A 20,832-nucleotide genomic window follows, 5' to 3' on the forward strand; every position below is an offset into this window, starting at 1 on the left:
TCTGGCAGCTCTGAATTGTTTGCAACAGGGACAGCAGTTCAGCCTATCATTGGCGTCTGATTTGACAGTTGCAGCTCGGAAAGGATCAAGTCTAAGAATGCAGTGAGGATGGTAGGGGGAGGGGCTCAGGTTTCAGTAAGAAAACATATAAATCATAATTTTATCTGCGAACAAAAATCCAATGCAAAGTTAGAACTATTCATAAACAAAGTAAACAAAGTAATTTATTATTTAAAATAAAAACCCAATTTTACCCCTCCCTCTTCTAAGCTCTTGTTGGGGTCCGGTTCTGCAGCTGCCAGCTACCCTCTGCTGCCTTGTCCAAATGGCCATTCATGTGTTAGCCTAAATGGTGATTGCTGTCAGTAGTCATCTGCTGGCAATGTTGCACATGAATGTAGGAATTTATAGGATCAGAAAAAAAGCCATTAGGCATAACAGGCCTGTACTTTTCTGATTAATCTCCTACCCATCTTCAATCTCTCCACTAAAATATGTTTAGTTGCCTCGAATCAAATCACACTGTCCACCTTAATACCTTCCATGGTAAGTTTCTTCCACAAGTCCACTGCCCTTTACATGGACACTTTTATCGGACTTCTCCTTGCTCCTAATTACACAACTTTTAACTTGCGATCCTTTGTGAACCCTTTGCTAAACTGAACAATTTGCTTCAATAAACTTTGTAAATTCTCTTAATCTGTAAAAAAAAAAACTTCAATTAGGTCACCTCGTCTTTTCCAAGTAACAAAAGCCCAGCTTCCTTAGTTTTTCCTCAATGTAAATTCCTGATACCCACATCATTTTCATTGGTTGGTTTGGGTTCATTGCACGAAGCCTTCGTACACCTATTTGAGCTTTGGTTTAATTCTGGTTGGTTTTGCTAGTGGAACTATTAGATTACTATTTAAACTATTAGATTGCTATTGACAGATAGCAACTGGTTGCTAGTAGTTCTGTGGGAAAATAAAATTGAGCCTTGAATCTGTCAAAGTATTGCCTGGCCCTGTTCTGAATAGTCTAATGTCAACAGCTGATTTTTCCATAGCCTTTGCCAGAATCAAATCGCCTTCACGTATGTTTTAAAATGGAGATGAAATACATCTAAGACCTGTAATAAAATAAAACTGCTTAGATCTACATCATCTCAATGCCTCAGCATCCTCAAGCTGTTACTCACAGTTTAGGCTCACAGGCACTTGGGTGAGGTATAAGGCGGTGGCCAATACCTGTGGAAATGGACTGCAGTCTGAGCCAGTGCATTCAGAAAGGGGAGAAATCAAAAATCAAACGCTGTCATTTTAATCTTACATCTTTTGCTAATTGGACACAATATTCAAAGCAGAACTGATTGGGTGTGTTGGTAAAACAGTCCAGAATATCATGTATTCTAATTATCAGCATTTTAATTTTATAAATTCTGTACCCAAGGGAATGGCCCTTCGGAGTTTGGTGTGAATATGAAAGGGCAGATCATTGCAGCTGCCCGCTCATATAAATATATGACAGAAATGTCACTAAGCAAATCAATCTGTCCACTAAAATGCCTGCAGGGACTGCTCCCACAGGTGCACACCAAGATACAGTTTCTAGCACCTAATTTAAATGCCATTTGCCTAGACACAGTTCTCTCCCACCAACCCCCTCTCCTGCCAAAGAAAATCTTGAATATTTGTGAACTTGGGTAAATCTCAGTTATTTACAATGAAGGCGCAGAATCCCTTAAGTATTAACATCTATATTATTAAAAATTGTCTCTAATATTGCAGATCAGTATAATATTCAATGATTAGAAAACTGCAACAAGCTTATAATGTTGCTGACTGGTCCATGCTAACCAAATGACATCATAGACCAATCAGATCATGGAGAAAGAAAATTCCATTTGACTCACTCTGCCCGGCTGCATAAATAACTTTAAACACTGGGTCCATTCCCTCCTACTCTTCATCAATTGACAGAGCAAGCTCCACCCCAAGTGCTCCAGCCTTGTTACATGTCCTCACAACCTCACTGAATAGCTTTAATGTCACTCCCAGTGCCTGCAACTTCAGATCTTGCTTCTGTTGTTTTCCTTGGCTCCATGCACCCTCTTCCCTTGCTCTCTCGGCCCACATTTTCACTTGCCAAGTTTTCTTGGCTCGAAGTCCTGCTACCTAAGTTGGAGGCATGGAGAATGTTGCAGCAGATGGCTAATGCCAGATTTAAGTGGTTGAAGAGCTTCAGAACCAGCTGATAAAAAAATCAGCTGACATGCTGTGCAATACTAAAAATTAAGGCAGAAAAGCAGTTTTATGGCCTCCCTCTTTCAACCCCAAGCTCCACCATTTCTCTGACTTGCAAGCACACTAGTACTGGTCAAGGCCATGATGCTAGACCCTTTGTACCATCATTAGTGAGTCAAGATGGGCAAGGGTACAATTCATGAGTATCCATTGCTTCCTGCAAGCTTGGTCTGAATATTCCCCAGCCCCCAAGCCTGTGGATGCTGGGTAAAATTATATTTTCAAGACTGAGGATGAATAGATTTTTGATAGGCAAGAGTATCAATGGATAGGGAGAAAAGACAGGTAAATGGAGTTAAGGTATAGATCAGCAATGATCTAATAAAGCAGATCAGCCTTGTGGGGATGAATGGCCTACTCCCATTCCTGGGTTCCACCCCACTCTCTCCCAGTTCAGCCCCAGTGTCCTGTTTTTCTTGGGACAGCATTTCCCAGTCTTGCCTCGTCAGATCCAGATCTCCACCTGACCAGAAACATTTCAACTCATTTTGATCCTATTAAAAACATTTTTTTTTTTTTTTAAATGTAGCTTTTAAAACAGAAAATACACCAATTTCATAATCAGTAAAGGAACTTGCATGATGACAGACACGCAGGTGCAGAGAATGGATACAAACAGAAGGACAGACATAAGAGTGAGAAAGAGGGAACTACACACACACACACACACACGAGAAAAAAGAACAGGCCTCTGCCTTTTAGAGAAAGATATATATGCAGGAACAGGGAACCGTAACTTTTGCCTGTGAGCAATGCCATGGGAGATCAACTAGTATGTATACAAAACTAATGATGGAAGAAATTAGCTCGGTTGCCTTTGCCTGAGAGTTAGAGGTAACATTTATATTTAAACTGGAAGGAAAATTTGGGGAAGAAATAAAATGCACTCCAGCATGTTTATGTGCAAAACATTTCTAAAAACATTTGTGCCATTTTAAAGTTTCCAATCCTGGTGGAAAGTAGAAGCCAGCAGTGACAACACCGATGAGATGATGCTATTTGCCTCAGAGGGAGAGTATTTTGCAGAATGTATCTTTTTCCAAGTTGGTCTATCAGAGCAATCCTGGACAGGAGTCCCAAATTACAGATCTCCATTGGGACAGAATTGTTTTTTTTTTTAAATACAGTAGGTAGGTATTGGGGAACAACACTACTTCCCCTCCCCATCATATTTTCTTTCCCCTTTAATTATATACACGAAAGCAGAAATTTTCATGATAGCCAATTATTGTTTTTGCAGTAGGATTGCAGCCTGTTTGACAGCTGTCATTTCCAAGATCCATTTTCCAGTTTTGCCCCAGGTGGATCATATAACTCTCACTTTAACACCTTTAGGGGCCAATTGAAAGACAAAGGGAAAAAAACCACACCCAAACACAAAACTAAGTTTTTCTACTGCGGTAAAAACTTGGAGTGGACAGCATGTGTGAATGTGACGGAGAACAGGCTGCTGGGGTTCCAGATCACTGCCATTTCTTTTGAGCATTCCTGAGCTGCTTGGCACCTGTGACCCTTGCCAAGCACATGATTAAGAGGAGATTTTCATTGCATTACCCCCGAGGTGTCTCATTCAATGTATTGGGTCTGTCATTCGCTCAGAATGTCATGAATGTCATTTTCCAGTGCAGCTGGAGGGGGCAAAGAATCTTGCCCACCTCATAGTTGTGCTGTTTTCCAAATTCCAAAACCCAATAAAACACAAATAAACCACCGAGAAGAGATGAGAAAGCAGGTGGGAATGTGTGGCCTTCAGTAGGCCTTGACATCTTAATTTTATTTAAACATTGCTAATGGATTTGTTGCTTTCTCTGTTAGTATTAGATTTTGAATTTATTTCACTCTGTGCATAGGACATGCTCCACTTTCAAAGTGGATGTAGTTTGACTGTTAGCAATTTAGTTTATATATTACATACATATTTTGTATCTGAAATATATTTAATATTTATAATAAATTACTGACCATAGCAAAAAAAGATCAGGGGCTAGATTTTCCAGTCCTTTGCGTTCCGGGTTTTGCCCCGGAGCAGCATGAAAGGTAGCGTTCAGGTCTCCTGCGCCCCTTCGCGATCCTCGGGTCTGGTTTTGCAGCTGTGCTGAGCAGCAGCGCCGGGAAGAGCTGCGCCAGGCATGCAACGCCTCTCATTGCAACACTGGCAGGAGTTTGGACTTTCGCCCGGAAGTGTGCCTGCAATGACCACCTGGGTCCAGCATTGCCGGAGGTGCAAAGGTAAGTGCGAGTGTTTGTTCTTTTAACAATTTGTGTTGTGGTGGCGTGGGCAATGTTCTGGGAATGTGTTTGTGTTTTTTTTTAAAAAAGGTCCCCTCCCCCCAGGCCTCTCTCAAAGCGCACACGGCCCGGCAATTTAGTTCGCGAGTTTCCCATCCTTGCACCACAAAGTGTACAGCGCCTTCCTTAGCGCTGCGCCCCGATGCCCAAACTTCCTTATCAAAGCGCAAACTATTCCTGGCTGGTAACTTTTTCGCCCCGAAAACAGAAGAGACTAAAATCCAGCCCTATGCATTTCAAGCTGTGTGGAGAAATTTTTCGCACTAAAAAAATCAAATGCTGATTTTAAATCAGCAACTTCATCGGATATTAAAATCAACTTCACGGATTTGCAAAACCTCTCAAATCTTTTCTTTTGCATTTTTTTTCCCCTTATGCTCAACAAGGTGAGGGATGTTAATGCTGAGGTATGAACGCACTCCATCTAGTCTCTGCTCGCTGTATCAGCATTAAATAGTCCCTGCACAGCATTGGCCAGACGCAGAGTAAAGTTCCCTCTGTTCTGCTCCAATATGTCTCAACTCTAGAACACATTTCCACTCCAGTCATCCTGTAGCCTCTGAGGGAGACTGCCAACTTAGTACTGAATTTTAGGTAGTTATGTGCAAAACCCATTAAGAACTGGGTTGAGACTGTGCAAACTCATGTAACAGTTAACTGTCTGAATCCCCCAATGGTTCAGTTGGTAATGGTAGCATGCAATCGAGTCAAACTATATGAACCAGAAGGTGCCGTGTTCAATTCCATGTGTGTTAACAGATTTAGCCTGGGTAGTAGAAGGGGCACTGCAAATGGCCTCCAAAAAAAATGTTCTCACTTCTGATCACTATCCATCAACTCCTGCTGGACAATATACACATGTAAATCTCAATTACTGGGATAGGACTTGGCTATGGTACCCCCATATTATAACTGGCTAGACTCGTACATGAAAAATCACTCTTGGTGAAGGTAGTGGAGGAGGCACAATATTGTAAGCAGGAGTCCACATTTTCAGTAAGGGGAAGAATTGGCAAAGAAATATGCAGAGGATGTGGACAAATGCAGAATTGAATCTAAGCAAGACTTATGCTTCTATTGACATTCTTCACAAAATACTGAAGATAATGGAGTTAGTATTCATTAGATTTTGTTTTTGTATTTTTTTGTCTGATCATGAAGGACAGCCTGTTCCCAAACTGCCGCCTGTACTTCTCTGTTTTCCTGCAGCCAGCAAGCACACAACAGTTGATCTCCGCTCTCCTTATTTCGCATTCTCTTTGCAAACTATGGCGCAGATCAAAAAGTGAACAAGCTGGAGTATGGAATGGGCATCATGCTTTTTGTTTCCGCCCCTCCTCTCTGAAGGTAGTGGCTGATGCGAGGGTGTGGTTATCGCTGGATGTCGTTCAGGCTTAATTATCTCGTGCAAGTGTATAACCTTGAACAATGAATGGCAATAAAATATTAATCATGGGAGGCGTCACATACAAACTCAATCCTGTCTTCAGCAGATGTTCAAACACATGCACTTTCCAGCAGAGGTCACTACTGGATAGTCATCAGGAGCAGGAATCCTGGCTGATTTCTCACCTCCTTAAGCCAACGATGCTGTGACCAAATGTAGCAACCCATTTGTTGGCCTGGCTGAGATCAACTAGCTCAGTATAGACCCAGGATCTCTAGCTCAGCTACATACCGCATGGAGCATTTGCCAAATAATCCATTAAGGCAGATACTGATCTACTGGGGCAGATACGGTGTAGAATTTAAAAAAAAAAGATAGTTTTTCCAATCTGGATTTAAAACAGCAGCTTTTATTTACTGTGCTTTACAGACAAGATAATTAATTCCTAATGGGTTCTGATGAAAGGTCATTGACCTGAAACGTTAACTCTGTTTCTCTCTCCACAGATGCTGCCTGACCCGCTGAGTATTTCTAGCATTTTGTGTTTTATTTCAGATTGCCAACATCCGCAGTATTTTGCTTTTGTAATTAATTCCTAGTTTTGAGGTGCATAGAAAACGACTTGTCTTTTACTTCACTTTCCGTTGATGCTTCTTGTATAGAGGCTCCGATAGGTGCAGAATGTTGAAGTACGTCACGAAGATCAAGAAGTGGATGCAGGAAAATAGGGACACCAGGACAGGGAATAAGTCTGGCAGTTGTGAGGGAGGAACTAGCGTTGCACTTATCAAACTAAGTGTCGCCATGGTAATTACTGATAGAAGGAACTGCAGGAATAAAAGAAAAAGCAGTTTTTCAGTTTTATATTTTTTAAATCACATGTTTCAGTGAATCTTTTGGCTTTTAAGGCTGTAAAGCTCAAATATTAGAACACACCTAGGCTTGTTAATCTGCAAATATAACATCCTATACACACTTCCTTCTCCCTGCAGCCTTACTAGATTGAAATGCTCATTACCGTCTTTTACTTCGGTTCAATGTTTCCAAGGATGTCAAAACTGTGGAACTACTTGCCTTGCTCAGGTTCTCTTCTACAATCTACAGACTCTTAAAATCTAAGTTTGCTGTAACCTAAGTGTCAGCTGTGGCTCAGTGGGTAGAACTCTCGCCTCTGAGCCAGAAGGTTGTGGGCTCAAGTCCCACTCCAGAGACTTGAGCACAAAAATCCAGGCTGACATTGTAGTGCAGTATTGAGGGAGTGCTGCATTGTCGGATGAGACATTAAACCGAGGCCCCGTCTGCCCGCTCAGGTGGATGTAAAATATCCCATGGCACTATTTCGAAGAAGAAAAATAACTTGCATTTATGTAGTGCCTTTCGTGACCACCGGACGCCTCAAAGAGCTTTACAGCCAATGAAGTGCTTTTGGAGTGTAGTCACTATTATAAAGAGCAGGAAAGTTCTCTCAAGTGTCTTAGCCAATATTTATTCCTCAATCAACATATTTAAAAAAATGATCTGGTTATTACCTCATTGCACTTTCTGCGACCTTGCTCTGCGCAAATTGGCTGCCGCATTTTCCACGTTCCAAGTAACTACATTTCAAAACTACTTCATTGGCTGTAAAGCACTTTGAGATGTCCTGAGATCATAGAAGGTGCTACCATAAATACAAGTCTTTCTTCTATCATTTTTTCCCCAACGTTCCATCTTCTACAATGGCCATCTTTACAGCTCCTTCGTGTAAGGTTGCTAGTTTAGTGCTGGTTTGTGCCAACTGCTGGGCAGTTTTGGGCTGTGGGCCCATAACTACAGAAATTGGGCTGAAATATCTTCAGATTCATCTCATGCAAAGACCCATTTGGAATACATCAAGATAGAGAATGTCAAACTGGGAAATTAAATCTTTAACCCCACTTTTGTCACCTAGTGCTAACATTAAGCATTTCTTCATGAAGTACTACATGCGGTATATGCAAAGTAAAGTTCTCTCTTCTCTGCCTCATCAACATAACTTAACTTCAACCTTAGAAAAGCACCCCATTGTGATGCTTTCCATTTCCTGCAGCAACCATCCTTACGGCCAATTAGTGCTAATTAACTTCCATCCAACTGGTCAGAGCTGGATTGTAACCCATCTCCCAGATGTGACAGGGTACGGTGTGATCCCATTGTTCTAACGCTTCATACTTTAAAAAAAAATCCTTGTTTTAAATTTGCTTTTAAGTCAGTTTATAAAGCATAGAGGATACTTACTGCAAGTTTTGCAAGACATGGAGGAATTGTGAAGTGTGGAATGTACCTCCTAATGCGCTGGGAAAATGGCTGGAGTTGCAGATCCTTCACCGACACTTTTTCAAACGCTGACAGCAACTTTGTTGTGACGAGGAGGAAGGCCAAAGAGGTAACAGTATAAGGAAGGAGCAGCCCATCCTTCAGCAATAGGGGAAACATACTGTGAGGACATAACAAAATAAAGAATGTGGAAGTGAGTGAGCAGCTTTTATTCCTACTCAGTGATACTAGAAGAAATATAAAACTCTAAGTTAAAACTACATCCTTGGATTCAGTATTGGCACTGGACAATTAACAACGCTAAGATTAGCAACAATTGTTCTCTTTAGTGGACATTTGGGGCCCAAGTTTCGGCCTCAGTTGCTCCTGATTTTTTTGAGCAACTGGTGTAGAACGGAGTATCTTAGAAATTCAAATTCTCATCATTTAGTTTGCTCCAGTTCTAGTCAGTTAGAACAGATTCACTTTGGAACAGAATTTTTTTTTCCAAAAGGGGGCGTGTCCGGCCACTTACGCCTGTTTTCAAAGTTTCGGCAGTGAAAACTTACTCCAAACTAACTTAGAATGGAGTAAGTGAAGATTTTTGTACACTGGAAAAAACCTTGTCTACACTTTAGAAAATCAGACGTAGGTTACAAATCAGGCGTAGGGAATGGGGGGGGGCGGGGTTTAAAGGGAAGTTTACAAACATTAAACACTTCAGTTTTACAAATAAAGAGCCATCATCAATAATAAATGATAAAAAATCAATAAATCAACCAATAAATCAATCAAAAAAATTAATAGGAAATTAAAAAAATTTTTTAAATCAATAAATAAAACATTTTCTACTTACCGACTGCAGCACCGGGAGTCCTCCAACAGCGTGCTGGGATGCCCCCCACCCCCGCCAATGTGTCTCTGTCAGTGTCTCTATCTCTCTGTCTGTCTGTGTGTGTCTCTCACTCTCTGTCTGTCAGTGTCTGTGTTTCTGACAGCGAGGGGAGGAGGGGGGTAGAGGGAGAGTGGGGGGGGGCAGGGAGGCAGAGGGATGGGGAGGGAAGGGGGAGAAGAGGGGGGGATGGGGGGAAGAGGGGAAGGAGGAGGAGGAGGAGGAGAAGGGTGGGGGGAGAGGGGAAGGGGAAAGGGGGGGGAGAGAGAGGGGAAGGGGAAAGGGGGGGAAGGGAAAGGGGAAAGGGGAAGAGGAGAGGGAAAAGGGGGGAAGAGGGAAAGGGGGGAGAGAGGAGAAAGGGGAAGGGGGGGAGAGAGGAGAAGGGGGGGAGAAAGGAGAAGGGGGGAGAAAGGAGAAGGGGGGGAGAAAGGAGAAGGGGGGGGGAGAAAGGAGAAGGGGGGGGGAGAAAGGAGAAGGGGGGGGAGAAAGGAGAAGGGGTGGAGAAAAAGGAGAAGGGGGGAGAAAAAGGAGAAGGGGGGAGAAAAAGGAGAAGGGGGGGAGAAAAAGGAGAAGGGGGGGAGAAAAAGGAGAAGGGGGGGAGAAAAAGGAGAAGGGGGGGAGAAAAAGGAGAAGGGGGGGGAGAAAAAGGAGAAGGGGGGGAGAAAAAGGAGAAGGGGGGGAGAAAAAGGAGAAGGGGGGGAGAAAAAGGAGAAGGGGGGGAAAGGAGAAGGGGGGGGAAAGGAGAAGGGGGGGGAAAGGAGAAGGGGGGGGAAAGGAGAAGGGGGGGGGAAAGGAGAAGGGGGGGAAAAAGGAGAAGTGGGGAGAAAAAGGAGAAGGGGGAGAAAAAGGAGAAGGGGGAGAAAAAGGAGAAGGGGGGAGAAAAAGGAGAAGGGGGGAGAAAAAGGAGAAGGGGGGAGAAAAAGGAGAAGGGGGGGGAAAGGAGAAGGGGGGGAGAAAGGAGAAGGGGGGGAGAAAGGAGAAGGGGGGGAGAAAGGAGAAGGGGGGGAGAAAGGAGAAGGGGGGGGGAGAAAGGAGAAGGGGGGGAGAAAGGAGAAGGGGGGGAGAAAGGAGAAGGGGGGGAGAAAGGAGAAGGGGGGAGGGGAAGAGGAGAGGGGAAGAGGAGAGGGAAAGGGGGGGGGAAGAGGGGAAGGGGGGGAGAGAGGAGAAGGGGAAGGGGGGAGGAGAAGGGGAAGGGGGGAGAGAGGAGAAGGGGAAACGAGAAGGGGGGGAGAAAGGAGAAGGGAGGGGGGAGAAAGGAGAAGGGGGGGAGAAAGGAGAAGGGGGGGGGAGAAAGGAGAAGGGGGGGAGAAAGGAGAAGGGGGGGGAGAAAGGAGAAGGGGGGGAGAAAGGAGAAGGGGGGGGAGAAAGGAGAAGGGGGGGGGAGAAAGGAGAAGGGGGGGGAGAAAGGAGAAGGGGGGGGAGAAAGGAGATGGGGGGGGAGAAAGGAGATGGAGGGGAGGAAAAGAGATGGGGGGGAGGAAAAGAAATGGCGGGGGTGGGGAAAGGAGATGGGGGGGGAAAGAAGATGGGGGGGGGAAAGGAGATGGGGGGGGGGAAAGGAGATGGGGGGGGGGAAAGGAGATGGGGGGGGAAAGGAGATGGGGGGGGAAAGGAGATGGGGGGGGGAAAGGAGATGGGGGGGGAAAGGAGATGGGGGGGGGGAAAGGAGATGGGGGGGGGAAAGGAGATGGGGGGGGAAAGGAGATGGGGGGGGAAAGGAGATGGGGGGGGAAAGGAGATGGGGGGGGAAAGGAGATGGGGGGGGGAAAGGAGATGGGGGGAGGGGAAGGAGATGGGGGGGAGGGGAAGGAGATGGGGGGGTGGGGAAGGCTGAACGGGCCGGGCCCAAGACTTCGGGCAGGGCCCGACCCCAGCACCAGATGTACAGATAGGTGGCGTTGGGTCGGGTCAGGTCCGGGAGCGCAGGTCGGGTCGGGGGGGGAACGCGGTTCGGGGGGGGGGGGGGGGGAGGGGGAGGGAGCGTGGGTCGGTTCGTGTCGGGGGGAGGGAGGTCAAGTTGGGTCTGGTCCGGGGGTGGGGCTCGGGCGCGCGGGTCGGGTCAGGAGGGTGGTGGGAGGGAGGTCGGTCCGGTTCGGGTCGGGGGGGGAGGGAGGGGGAGCGCCGGTCGGGACCAGTCCGGGGGGTCGGGTCCGGTCCGGGGGAAGCAGGAGCTGGGCGTGGGAGGAGCCTTATTCACGCAGCCCCAGTGAGGCCATTGGTCCAAGGCTAGGGGCTGCGTGCTTCGGGCCCCTCCCACAGTTTTGGGCGCCTGGAGCTACTGCACATGCGCGCCCACTGTAGTGCGCATGTGCAGAGGTCCCGGCACTGTTTTCAGCGCAGGGACCTGGCTCCGCCCTCTACAGCTCGAACTGCGCCACGCCCGGCTCAAGAGGACCAGCAGGGAGCCGGAGAATCTGGAAGTTTTTTTTTAGGCGCACTTTGTGGCGCGAAAAACGGGCGTCCAGGTCGGGGCTGCGCCGTTCTAGGTGCGGCCCGAAACTTGGGCCCATGATAAGAAGGCCAGTAAGTTGGGCTGATTATGAATTAGGAAGAAGCTTGTTGGGCATTTCCCCTAAAAAACTTGGGTGGTGCCCAAGGCTAAAAGAAGAAATGTCTTTCAGCACAAGCTTTGGAAACACAGTGGCCCAAATACCTTACAAATGTCTAAGAGAGAAATAATGCAACTTTTATTTACTAAAATTATATGCAAAGGACAGGAATTACAAAAAGACCAATTTGTAAGTCTGGAGTTCCTTCTCACTTAAAACAGGAGAGGAAATGAAGAAACACCTACAGGTAAGGCCAACTCAAATTCACAGAATCTATTAGCATCCATACAGAGATTTCACACAAAAAAGCTGATCTTACCTAAAAGTTGACACGAGCAAAAACCAAGTTGCCATGAAGGGGATTTCATGTAGAAGCAGTAACACGGGTCTGAAAACAAACAGAATAAAAGGCGCATGAACAAAGATTTGCAGAGCTGAACTGAAATGGACAAGGAACGTGTGGGTAAGCACACTGCCTTGCATGGTACAGAGCCATATAGACAAGGAAGGTAGGAGGTTCAATTCCAGTCTGTACTCCTTTAGCTGACCTTGACCTGGGCAGTGCTAGGGGTATTACAAATTGTCTCAATATTTTGTGTAGAGTGAGGAAATATTAGTCAAGGATCATGCTCCTGGTCATTGCCGCATGAGCTCAGCTGAAAAGTATATATTTTAAATAGGGTTGGGCTCTGCGGTGATGCCCTCCACTGTCAAATAGTCCATTTACATTCCCTATCAGACAAATAAACTTATATTCTCTATCTGTTGAGCAACCAGCTCACACTTGCTGTCTGGGCAACATGAAGAATGGCCTCCTGGAAGAGGTGGTGCGCCATTAGCATCATGTGACTTTATCCCAGCACCTGTCGGTGCTCTCGGGAAAGAAGGGGAGAAAATATGCAACTTCCTACTAATTTTGTCTTTCCCCGTCCCCACCTGCCCATCAGTATTGATGGTAGAGAAGTTGTACAAGCCTCATTGTTCAGGAAAAATCTCAAGGTGGCCAGAAAGTACATGTTTGAACGTTGAACGAGAACAGGATTGGGACCACCTGTAATACACGGTGGAGTGTTAGCTTGGCTCAGTTGGTAGCACTTTGCCTCGGTGAAAAGCTTCATTCCAAGATTTGGGCACATGATGGCAGCTGGCACGCCAATGCAGTAGAGAGTGTGCTGCATTGAGAGGCGTCATCCTTCAGACAGATATTGAACTGAGGCCCTGTTCTTCTAATGGTTCAAGTGGATGTTAAAGATCCAATAACACTATTTGAGGAAGTGGAAGAGTTCAGGTGCCCTGGTCAACATTCCACTCTCAATCAACCCTACTGAAAATAAATTAATCGGTTATTCATCGCGTTCCTTTGTAAGATCTTCCTGGATACAAAATGACTGCGACATTACAGTCACTGTACTTCAAAGAGACTCATTGGATGTGAAGTGCTTGAGATATTTCTAAGAAATGGAATGAAGTGGCATCTAAGTGCAGGTTCTTTTCCTCCCCCTGGTTGAATAGGCAGCCTACACTCACTGCCTGGCTCACATGTGATGAATGGGCACTTAGGAAAAATATCAGTAAGTGGCTGATGCCTATAGAACCATACCCCAAGCAAGAGTCAGTGCCTTCAGGAACGGAGGGAGAAAATTAGAACAAAAAATATATAATTTTAAAATAAGATATTGAGTCAGGGAAGCAAGACTGTAGCCAAGCTTTGTAAATTATTCCCATCAAATGTGCTTTGGGCAGAAGGCAGCTCTGTTAATTTTATGGCAGCAAAGAGCCCACTCACTGACTATTTGCCTCAAGGTAGGAATGAGAAAGAACAGAAGACCGTCTGTTTGAACAAATTGATGGGTTGATAATGTTAACTGGCAAGAATATCAGTCATCAGATTAGTGAGTAACCATGGAATAATAATTTAATCTCGTTATTCTCGGCCAGATAAGTAATAGACATTTTATAAATAAATGCTCTGTTCATTTTAGCTACTTCATGCAGTGTTGCATAACATATTCTGACCAATTCTCTTCTTTAAATGAACATGTATTAATTTCAATTAAAAAAATTAAATCTTTCTCAGACCAATCTCCTGAACGGGCTGATTCATAGTGGCGTATGGTTTCTCAAATGCTGGCATCCACCTGTATCTCATCCCAGTGTCTATTCTTCATGCTTAAGCCTAGAGAGTCTTATAAAAAGGCTATTTATTTGTATCTGTGTGGTGTGGTGGGGGGGGGCGCAACATCACAGATGAGATTGATATTATCTGAAAACATTCAATTCCCAGCAAGGCTCCCTGGATATCTACCAGGAGTAGGAACCCTGCCTAATTTTCCCCTCCCTAACCAAAGGTCGCCGAGATCAATTGTAGCACCCCACTACTACCCTGGTAGATAACTCAGCAAAGGCCAGAGACAAAACCAGGAACCTTCCAAAACTTTAATGGTCTTATACCACAGCACACAGTGCATTCACTCACTGAGCCTTCAGGGCACGTCAATCAAAAATTATCGAGACAATTACCCAATACCTGTAACAAATCAGCTGTTCATGAGCTTGAAGCATCAGCTTTGCTCAGTTGTTAACATCTGAGCCAGCAGGTTGAGTTCAAGCCCTGTTCCAGGATTTGAGCACATAATCTAGATTGAATATATAATTTGGATTATGTTGGAAAGTTCTCAATGTAGCAGTTATGACAAAGCTACGATGTCCCGATCACTGAAATTAAAAAAAAACAGCAATTCCTTAATGCGCTGCTTTGCAATATATTCAATTTGTACTAGCAAGACATGGAAACTAGAATGTAATAATTGAAAAAGACACACTTCTGTCTAAAACACTCAAATATATTGTGCATGATGTTAATTATATCATCTTCATCAGTCACGTGCTCATAGCTCACACCTTTGTATTCCTTACAGCATTGATTACTGCAACCACCACAAAATAGATATTGGGTTCACATAGAGCATACATAGGTCAGTCTGACATATATAATGAAACATATCTTCCAGTTATGAGGAACAATAAGAAAGTTGAGCTTGTTTTCATTGGTAAAAAAGAGACTTTGAGATGACCTAATCGAAGTTTTGAAGATTAAGAATGGAACTGACAAAACTGATCGAGGCAAATTGTTCACTGAGGGGTTCAAATGCCAAGGGATAAGTTAAAAATTAATAAATTAGGGCTAAGAAGCATAATAGATCAGTGAAATAAGTTGCTGGGGAAGGTAATTGACAACATAAGGAAGCTGGTTTCTGAAGAGAGCAGGGACTGAGAGATAAAGTGAGAAAATGGGTAAGTAGGATTAGTCTATCAAAAAAGGGATGGGCTTGTTGACCCTGATGGACCTTCCCAGTTATTCCCATGTTATCTTCTAAAGTGAACTAATCTCTATTATTTTACTGAAAATATTGCAATATCATGAGAAATGAGAGAAAAAAAATTAGAATCTTATCTATAAAGAAACATACTGTAACTAGTGGAGTACCACAGGGATCAGTGCCGGGGCCTCAACTATTTACAATCTATATTAATGACTTCGATGAAGGGACCAAGTGTAATGTAGCCAAATTTGCTGATGATACAAAGATAGGTGGGAAAGCAAGTTGTGTGGAAGACGCAAATAATCTGCAAAGGGATATAGATAGGCTAAGTGGGCAAAAATTTGGCAGATGGAGTATAGGGCCAAAATTTGGCCCACCCGCTTTGTCGGCGCACTCACGAGAGATGTGCCGACTTCCTAGGCTCAAAATAGCGCCAAAAGGATGTCCCTGGATTCTGGCCGTCCTGTCGACTCTCCCGGGGCTTGGCGCGGCATGGCGATTCCAAGGGGGCGTAGCTAGGGCCCTGCGTGTGAAAGAGTGCCGACAGCTGTCCGCATGTGCATTAGAGCGTTCACGCATGCGCAGTAGCTCCTGCTGATGATCCGTGTTGCAGCGTGGGACCTGATGCGTCTCGCCCCTATCCCTGGCCGAGTGGCCTGCCACACAGGCCGGTCTGCTGCCTTCCCGGGCTAAGGCTACAAATAGGTTGGTGTGAGTTTTGATCGGTGGCCAGGCCGGGGGGGGGGGGGGGGGGGTAAGTTTTGATCCGGGGGTGGGGGCGGGGGAGGGATGATAACTGTGTAGCCAATAATTTTAATGAGCTTACTCGACTTTCCTTAACCCTGTTGATGAAAATACTTTTCTATGAGCAGGAGGTACTTCTATTTTTGATTTGGATATTTTGAAAAAATTATGTAAATATGTTTTGTCTCTACTTTTTTTATTTTTGTAGTTTAAGTTTCCATGAATGCTTCGGTTGTATAGTAAATTAACTTTGTGAAGCTTGTCATATGATGTCCTGTATAGCTGTTTGATCCTATTCACGTTCTTTAGTCAAGTCATTAGTATCTATCCGCACTGATTTATTAACTCTCCGCAAGGGTTTTCTGTGCGGCCACAAGTGGCCACATACGCTGGCTTAAGTTAGTTTGGAGTAACTATTAGCTAGACAAAGTGGCCTAAATGGCCAAAACGGGCGTGGGTGGCTGGTAACGCCCCTTTTTGGAAAAAAACTAAACAAAAAAAAATCGTAACAAACTCACTTCCACTGGCGCAAATTGAAGTGCAAAATGGGGATTTTTTTTTTTAAAAAAGATACTCCAGAAAAATCAAGTTGCTCCAAAACACACAGAGCCACTCCTGGGCAATTTTGAGCCCATAATGTGGGAAAATGTGAGGTTATCCTCTTTGGTAGGAAAAATAATAAAGCAAATTATTTAAATGGGGAGAGATTACAAAATGCTGAGGTACAGAGGGATCTGGGAGTCCTTGTACATGAAACACAAAAAGTTAGCATGCAGGTACAGCTAGTAATTAGGAAGGCAAATGGAATGTTCTCCTTTATTGCAAGGGGGATAGAGTATAAAAGTAGGGAAGTCCTGTTACAACTGCACGACCACACCTGGAATATGTGTGTAGTTTTGGTTTCCTTATTTAAGGAGGGAAATACCTGCATTGGAGGCAGTTCAGAGAAGGTGCTTGACAGGGTAGATGCAGATAAGGGATTAAGTAGAATAACACTTGCCTTTAATTAAATATTTCTAAATAATTTACTAAATTGTGCAAATCCCTTTCATTATATTGGGTTTTCTGTTCTGTTTCATAGTTTGTACCATCTAGAAGCTGAAATATTAAGTGTCACATACCTCAACTAAAATACAACATGCTCCTTTCAAGACAGCTGACTGCCTCCAATGTCTGATTATTTTAATTTTAAATATCACAACTAACCAATTTTGAACACTAAACTAAAGCACATGACAATCTGAAGATTTGAACTCCCTGTGCTACTTAGACAGTACAAGGGCCTCAAGGAACTTAAAGGGGAAGCTTACTCACTGAGTCAATGATACAATGGGAGTTACTGACACGCTCGCCCTTTATTACAATGTTGAGATAATAAAGACTTGGATTTCTATAGCACCTTTCACAACCTCAGGACGTCCCAAAGCGCTTTACAGCCAATGAAGTATTTTTTGAAGTGTAGTCACTATTGTAATGTAGGAAACATGGCAGCCAATTTGCGCACAGCAATCTCCCACAAACAGCAATGTGATAATGACCAGATAATCTGTTTTAGTGATGGTAATTGAGGGATAAATATTGGCCAGACCAGGAGGAATAACTCCCCTGCTCTTCTTCGAAATAGTGCCATGGGATCTTTCATGTCCATCTGAGAGGGCAGACAAGTTTAACGTCTCATCTGAAAGACAGCAACCCCAACACTGCAGCACTCCCTCACTGCACTGGAGTGTCAGCCTAGATTTCTGTGCTCAAGTCTCTGGAGTGGGACTCGAAACCATAACCTTATGACTCAGAGGCAAGAGTGCTACCAACTGAGCTACGGCTGACATTAATGATTTACAGAGAGTCTGGAAACAGACATTTAGTGTAAATCTCCTCTTGTCCCTGGCATAACATCATGAATGAGCAAACTCGCGCATTTTGTGTTCACGTCACTGGAACGGAACATGATGATGATGATACACATGGGATAGTAGAACTAGGGATTGTTGTGTGGAACAGGGAGACAAAATGGGAAGGGGAGAAAATATCCTTTTTTTATAAAAACAAAAATTATAATACTGCCCCAAGATTTAAAAAAAGGGGATACTACAAGTGCCTGCTGAGGTAGCGGACCATAGACTAGGAAGGTCCTGGATTCAATCTCTCATCTGTGCTTTAGCTAGTCTTAGCTGAGATAGCAGTTGTGGTGCTATAATTAGCCATAGCTGATATACGGAAGGTTAAAGAAACCAGCAGGCATTCCTACTCCTGATCGGCGACCTGTGAATCCCTGTTGGAAAGTACGTACCTAACAGAGAGGGGGGCACAGGCTAGTTTGCGATGTCTCCCCTGGAGTTGAACAACCCATCAACATTCACTATCTAGACTCGCACATTAAGAACGGCCACTTGAGTGAAGTTTTGGAGAGCTGCTGGCACTTATGCAATCATATCCCAACAAGAATCAGGTGAGAAGGGAAAATTGGGGGCAGGAAATCTTAAAATTTCTGGTTTAAAACACCTCACAGTTTTAACTAGTTTACTGCTAATACTGCCAATTCCTTAACAAGTCCCAATAAAGAGACAGCAGCAAGAAAAGAGAATTCTCACTTAATTACACTGTTGCCCATCACATGTTTCATCAGTTTGTATCTCACAGGAGGTAAAATAACAGATTTCCAAAACTTACAAAGCAGCCAGAAGTATAGACTTTTCGTGAACTTGGAAGGAAAACAGGAAGAACGACAAGGAACAATTCACCTAGAAATCGCAAAAGTAAAAAAGGATTTTAACTTCAGTTTGTGCCAATTATAAATTGCAGGAAATATTCAATGTGCTTTCGCCCACCCCCCCCCCAACTTTTGTCTCTGCTAATGGCACCAACTCATGCTAGGGTACAGTTTCACAAATGCCAGGCACCTTCGATACTTCAGTGTGGGCTGAGGCCAGTGTTAATTATTGGTCATTGGCCAGTTAACGAACCACTTCTGGAAATGCGTCAACACAAGAGAAGTGGGATCCCAGTCTGTTCCTGTGATTTTCTATACACACAGCTCCTAATTTCAGTTACACATGGGGGAAGTTGCCAAGTGGAATCCAGGTGCTCCCGCCGCCATTTTAATGGTGTCCTTTCACTTGATGTATGAAGCTGGAATAACACTGCCTCCTAACATAATTAACTTGTATTCTTTTACAGAAGTGGAGAGGAATCTTCACTGAATCCAAGCTCAGTCAACATTCAACTCAGCTGAAGGGAAAACCAATCTATCCTAGCTCCCATCCAGAGAAAGGGTTCAATTAAAACAAGACACATATTGCTCCTTCTTCCTGTGGCAATGTGCTTGGCAGCTACATGCAGTGGCATGACTGAAATCAAGTAAAAGAAAAGACAGACTTGCATTACACAAGTCACTGTGAGCAATGACAGATACAGAACCCCCAATCCATCACACCATCATTCACGACTTTAGCTTTTAAACAAGACATTGGGCTCAATTTTCCCCATGCCGTTTTTTGGCGTACTGCCAGAGTTATGCCCATTTTTCTTGGCCCCAACAATGCCAAAAAAATAAATACCAAGTTTCCTTGTTCTATTTTTTGAATTTGGCGCCGTGCAGCCTGTCCTGTAGCTTCCGGGGGGATGGAGCCTAATGTCTGCGCCGAAAAAAATTACCCCCCACTTGCGTGAAAAAAGTACAGCTCCCGGTCTGCATTCGACCATTTTTAAAGAGCCAGTTGTGTGTGAGAACTTTAATTCTCAGTGGAAAAATCGGAGCTGCAATACAATATGCAATGCGGCTCAAGAACCAAGAATTTCTTACAGGATGAAGTGGAGGCACTAGTTACTGTAACTGAGGCCAGATGGCACGAGCTGGACACCAGCAGAGGTCACATAAAAGTTTCACCAAAAGAAAAGAAGAAATGTTGGAACCAACTTGCAGAAAATTACTGTGCAATGGTGACCACCCAGAGGTCTGGAGGCCAGTGCAAAAAGTGACAGGACCATGGTCAAGTAGTTAGTGCAAGTAATATTTTCATTTATTCACTGGAATTGCAATTGTAAATGTGACCATCTGTATGTCCCACCCAGCAGAAAGACACCCCCTCTAAAAAGTTGCAAAGATGAAAATGTAAAGGAAGGTGGTACACAGCAAAAGGGAAAGAACTCAAACAGGAGGCGGCCCGGCAAATCTGCACCCACTGACACACTGGAACTGGAGAAAAGCAACCACCACTGCACAAATTGGGCCCACACTCGACGGAGACGGTAAGTCCTGCAAATTCCATAGTCTGGCTTTGCTAAATGTTAAGTACTGCGCGGGCTAGCCATGCTTCAGTTCATGAAGATGTCTCCATCAGCTACGCTTTGGTTGATGCAATGTTGTATCATTCATCGTGGTCCTTCAAATCAGCCTGCTGGCTGTGCTGTGTGAGCCTACTCATGCCACCCACCCTGCCCCCTCCTCTGCTGCTAACCATTTGCCTGGTCTGTTATATTTTGCAGAACTTGAGGCCAACCCTGACGATGAAGTAGAAAATTCAGATGCGGACGAGCCTGAAGAGGAGAACATCGTCCAACCCTACCTTCCAGTCGAAGAGTATGGGGGTGAGGGGATGGATGAAGCTCCCACGTACTCACTTTGGAGGAGGTGTAGGTGCCACCCATTGAGGTGCCAGCCCCTTTCCTGAGTGGTACGAGTGTTGTTGGGACATTCCATGGTTTCCAACAGTCCGAGGCGAGGGATTCCAGTGGGGTGCAGTGAGGCATACCCAGGGCCCCACTGTCCGAGGGTGCGGGTCCCAATGGGTTGCAGTGAGCTACACCCAGGGTGAGGAGGGGAAGGAGAGCTCGACAGCGCTTTCCTGAGGTGCAAGATCTAACAGTGGTTCAGATGATGGCAATGAGTGTGGAAAGCACTGATCTTACACGATCACTCCTGGATACCATCAGTGGGGTGGGTGATGAGGTATCGGGACTGTCCGAAGAAGTAACAACACTCACGAGAAATGGGAACACTGTCCGGGAGGGAATGTCTCAGGCAACAGATACAATGTCGGTGCACATGAGGGAAGGTGTGTCACAGGTAGCTGAGACACTGTTGGCGAAC

General features: G+C 44.6%; 1 protein-coding gene across 4 annotated transcripts in view; it reads right to left on the reverse strand.

Annotated features, from left to right (window-relative positions):
• Positions 1–6,487: 6,487 nt before the first annotated feature.
• Positions 6,488–20,832, reverse strand: part of alg6 (ALG6 alpha-1,3-glucosyltransferase) — a 69,637-nt gene continuing 55,292 nt past the window's right edge. For 2 of the 4 annotated variants that reach the window (XM_070886146.1, XM_070886145.1), the window contains exons 11-14: positions 18,414–18,484; positions 11,996–12,064; positions 8,218–8,416; positions 6,488–6,788 (exon numbers count right to left, since the gene is read on the reverse strand). In XM_070886146.1, the coding sequence (XP_070742247.1) occupies positions 6,591–6,788; positions 8,218–8,416; positions 11,996–12,064; positions 18,414–18,484 (537 nt within the window). In that variant the 3' untranslated portion in view covers positions 6,488–6,590. The remainder of the gene's footprint in view (positions 6,789–8,217; positions 8,417–11,995; positions 12,065–18,413; positions 18,485–20,832) is intronic. The other 2 variants (XM_070886148.1, XM_070886147.1) reach the window with 2 other exon arrangements.

Source organism: Pristiophorus japonicus, chromosome 8 (genome assembly GCF_044704955.1).
Source record: "Pristiophorus japonicus isolate sPriJap1 chromosome 8, sPriJap1.hap1, whole genome shotgun sequence".
Classification (NCBI taxonomy): Eukaryota; Metazoa; Chordata; class Chondrichthyes; family Pristiophoridae; genus Pristiophorus; species Pristiophorus japonicus.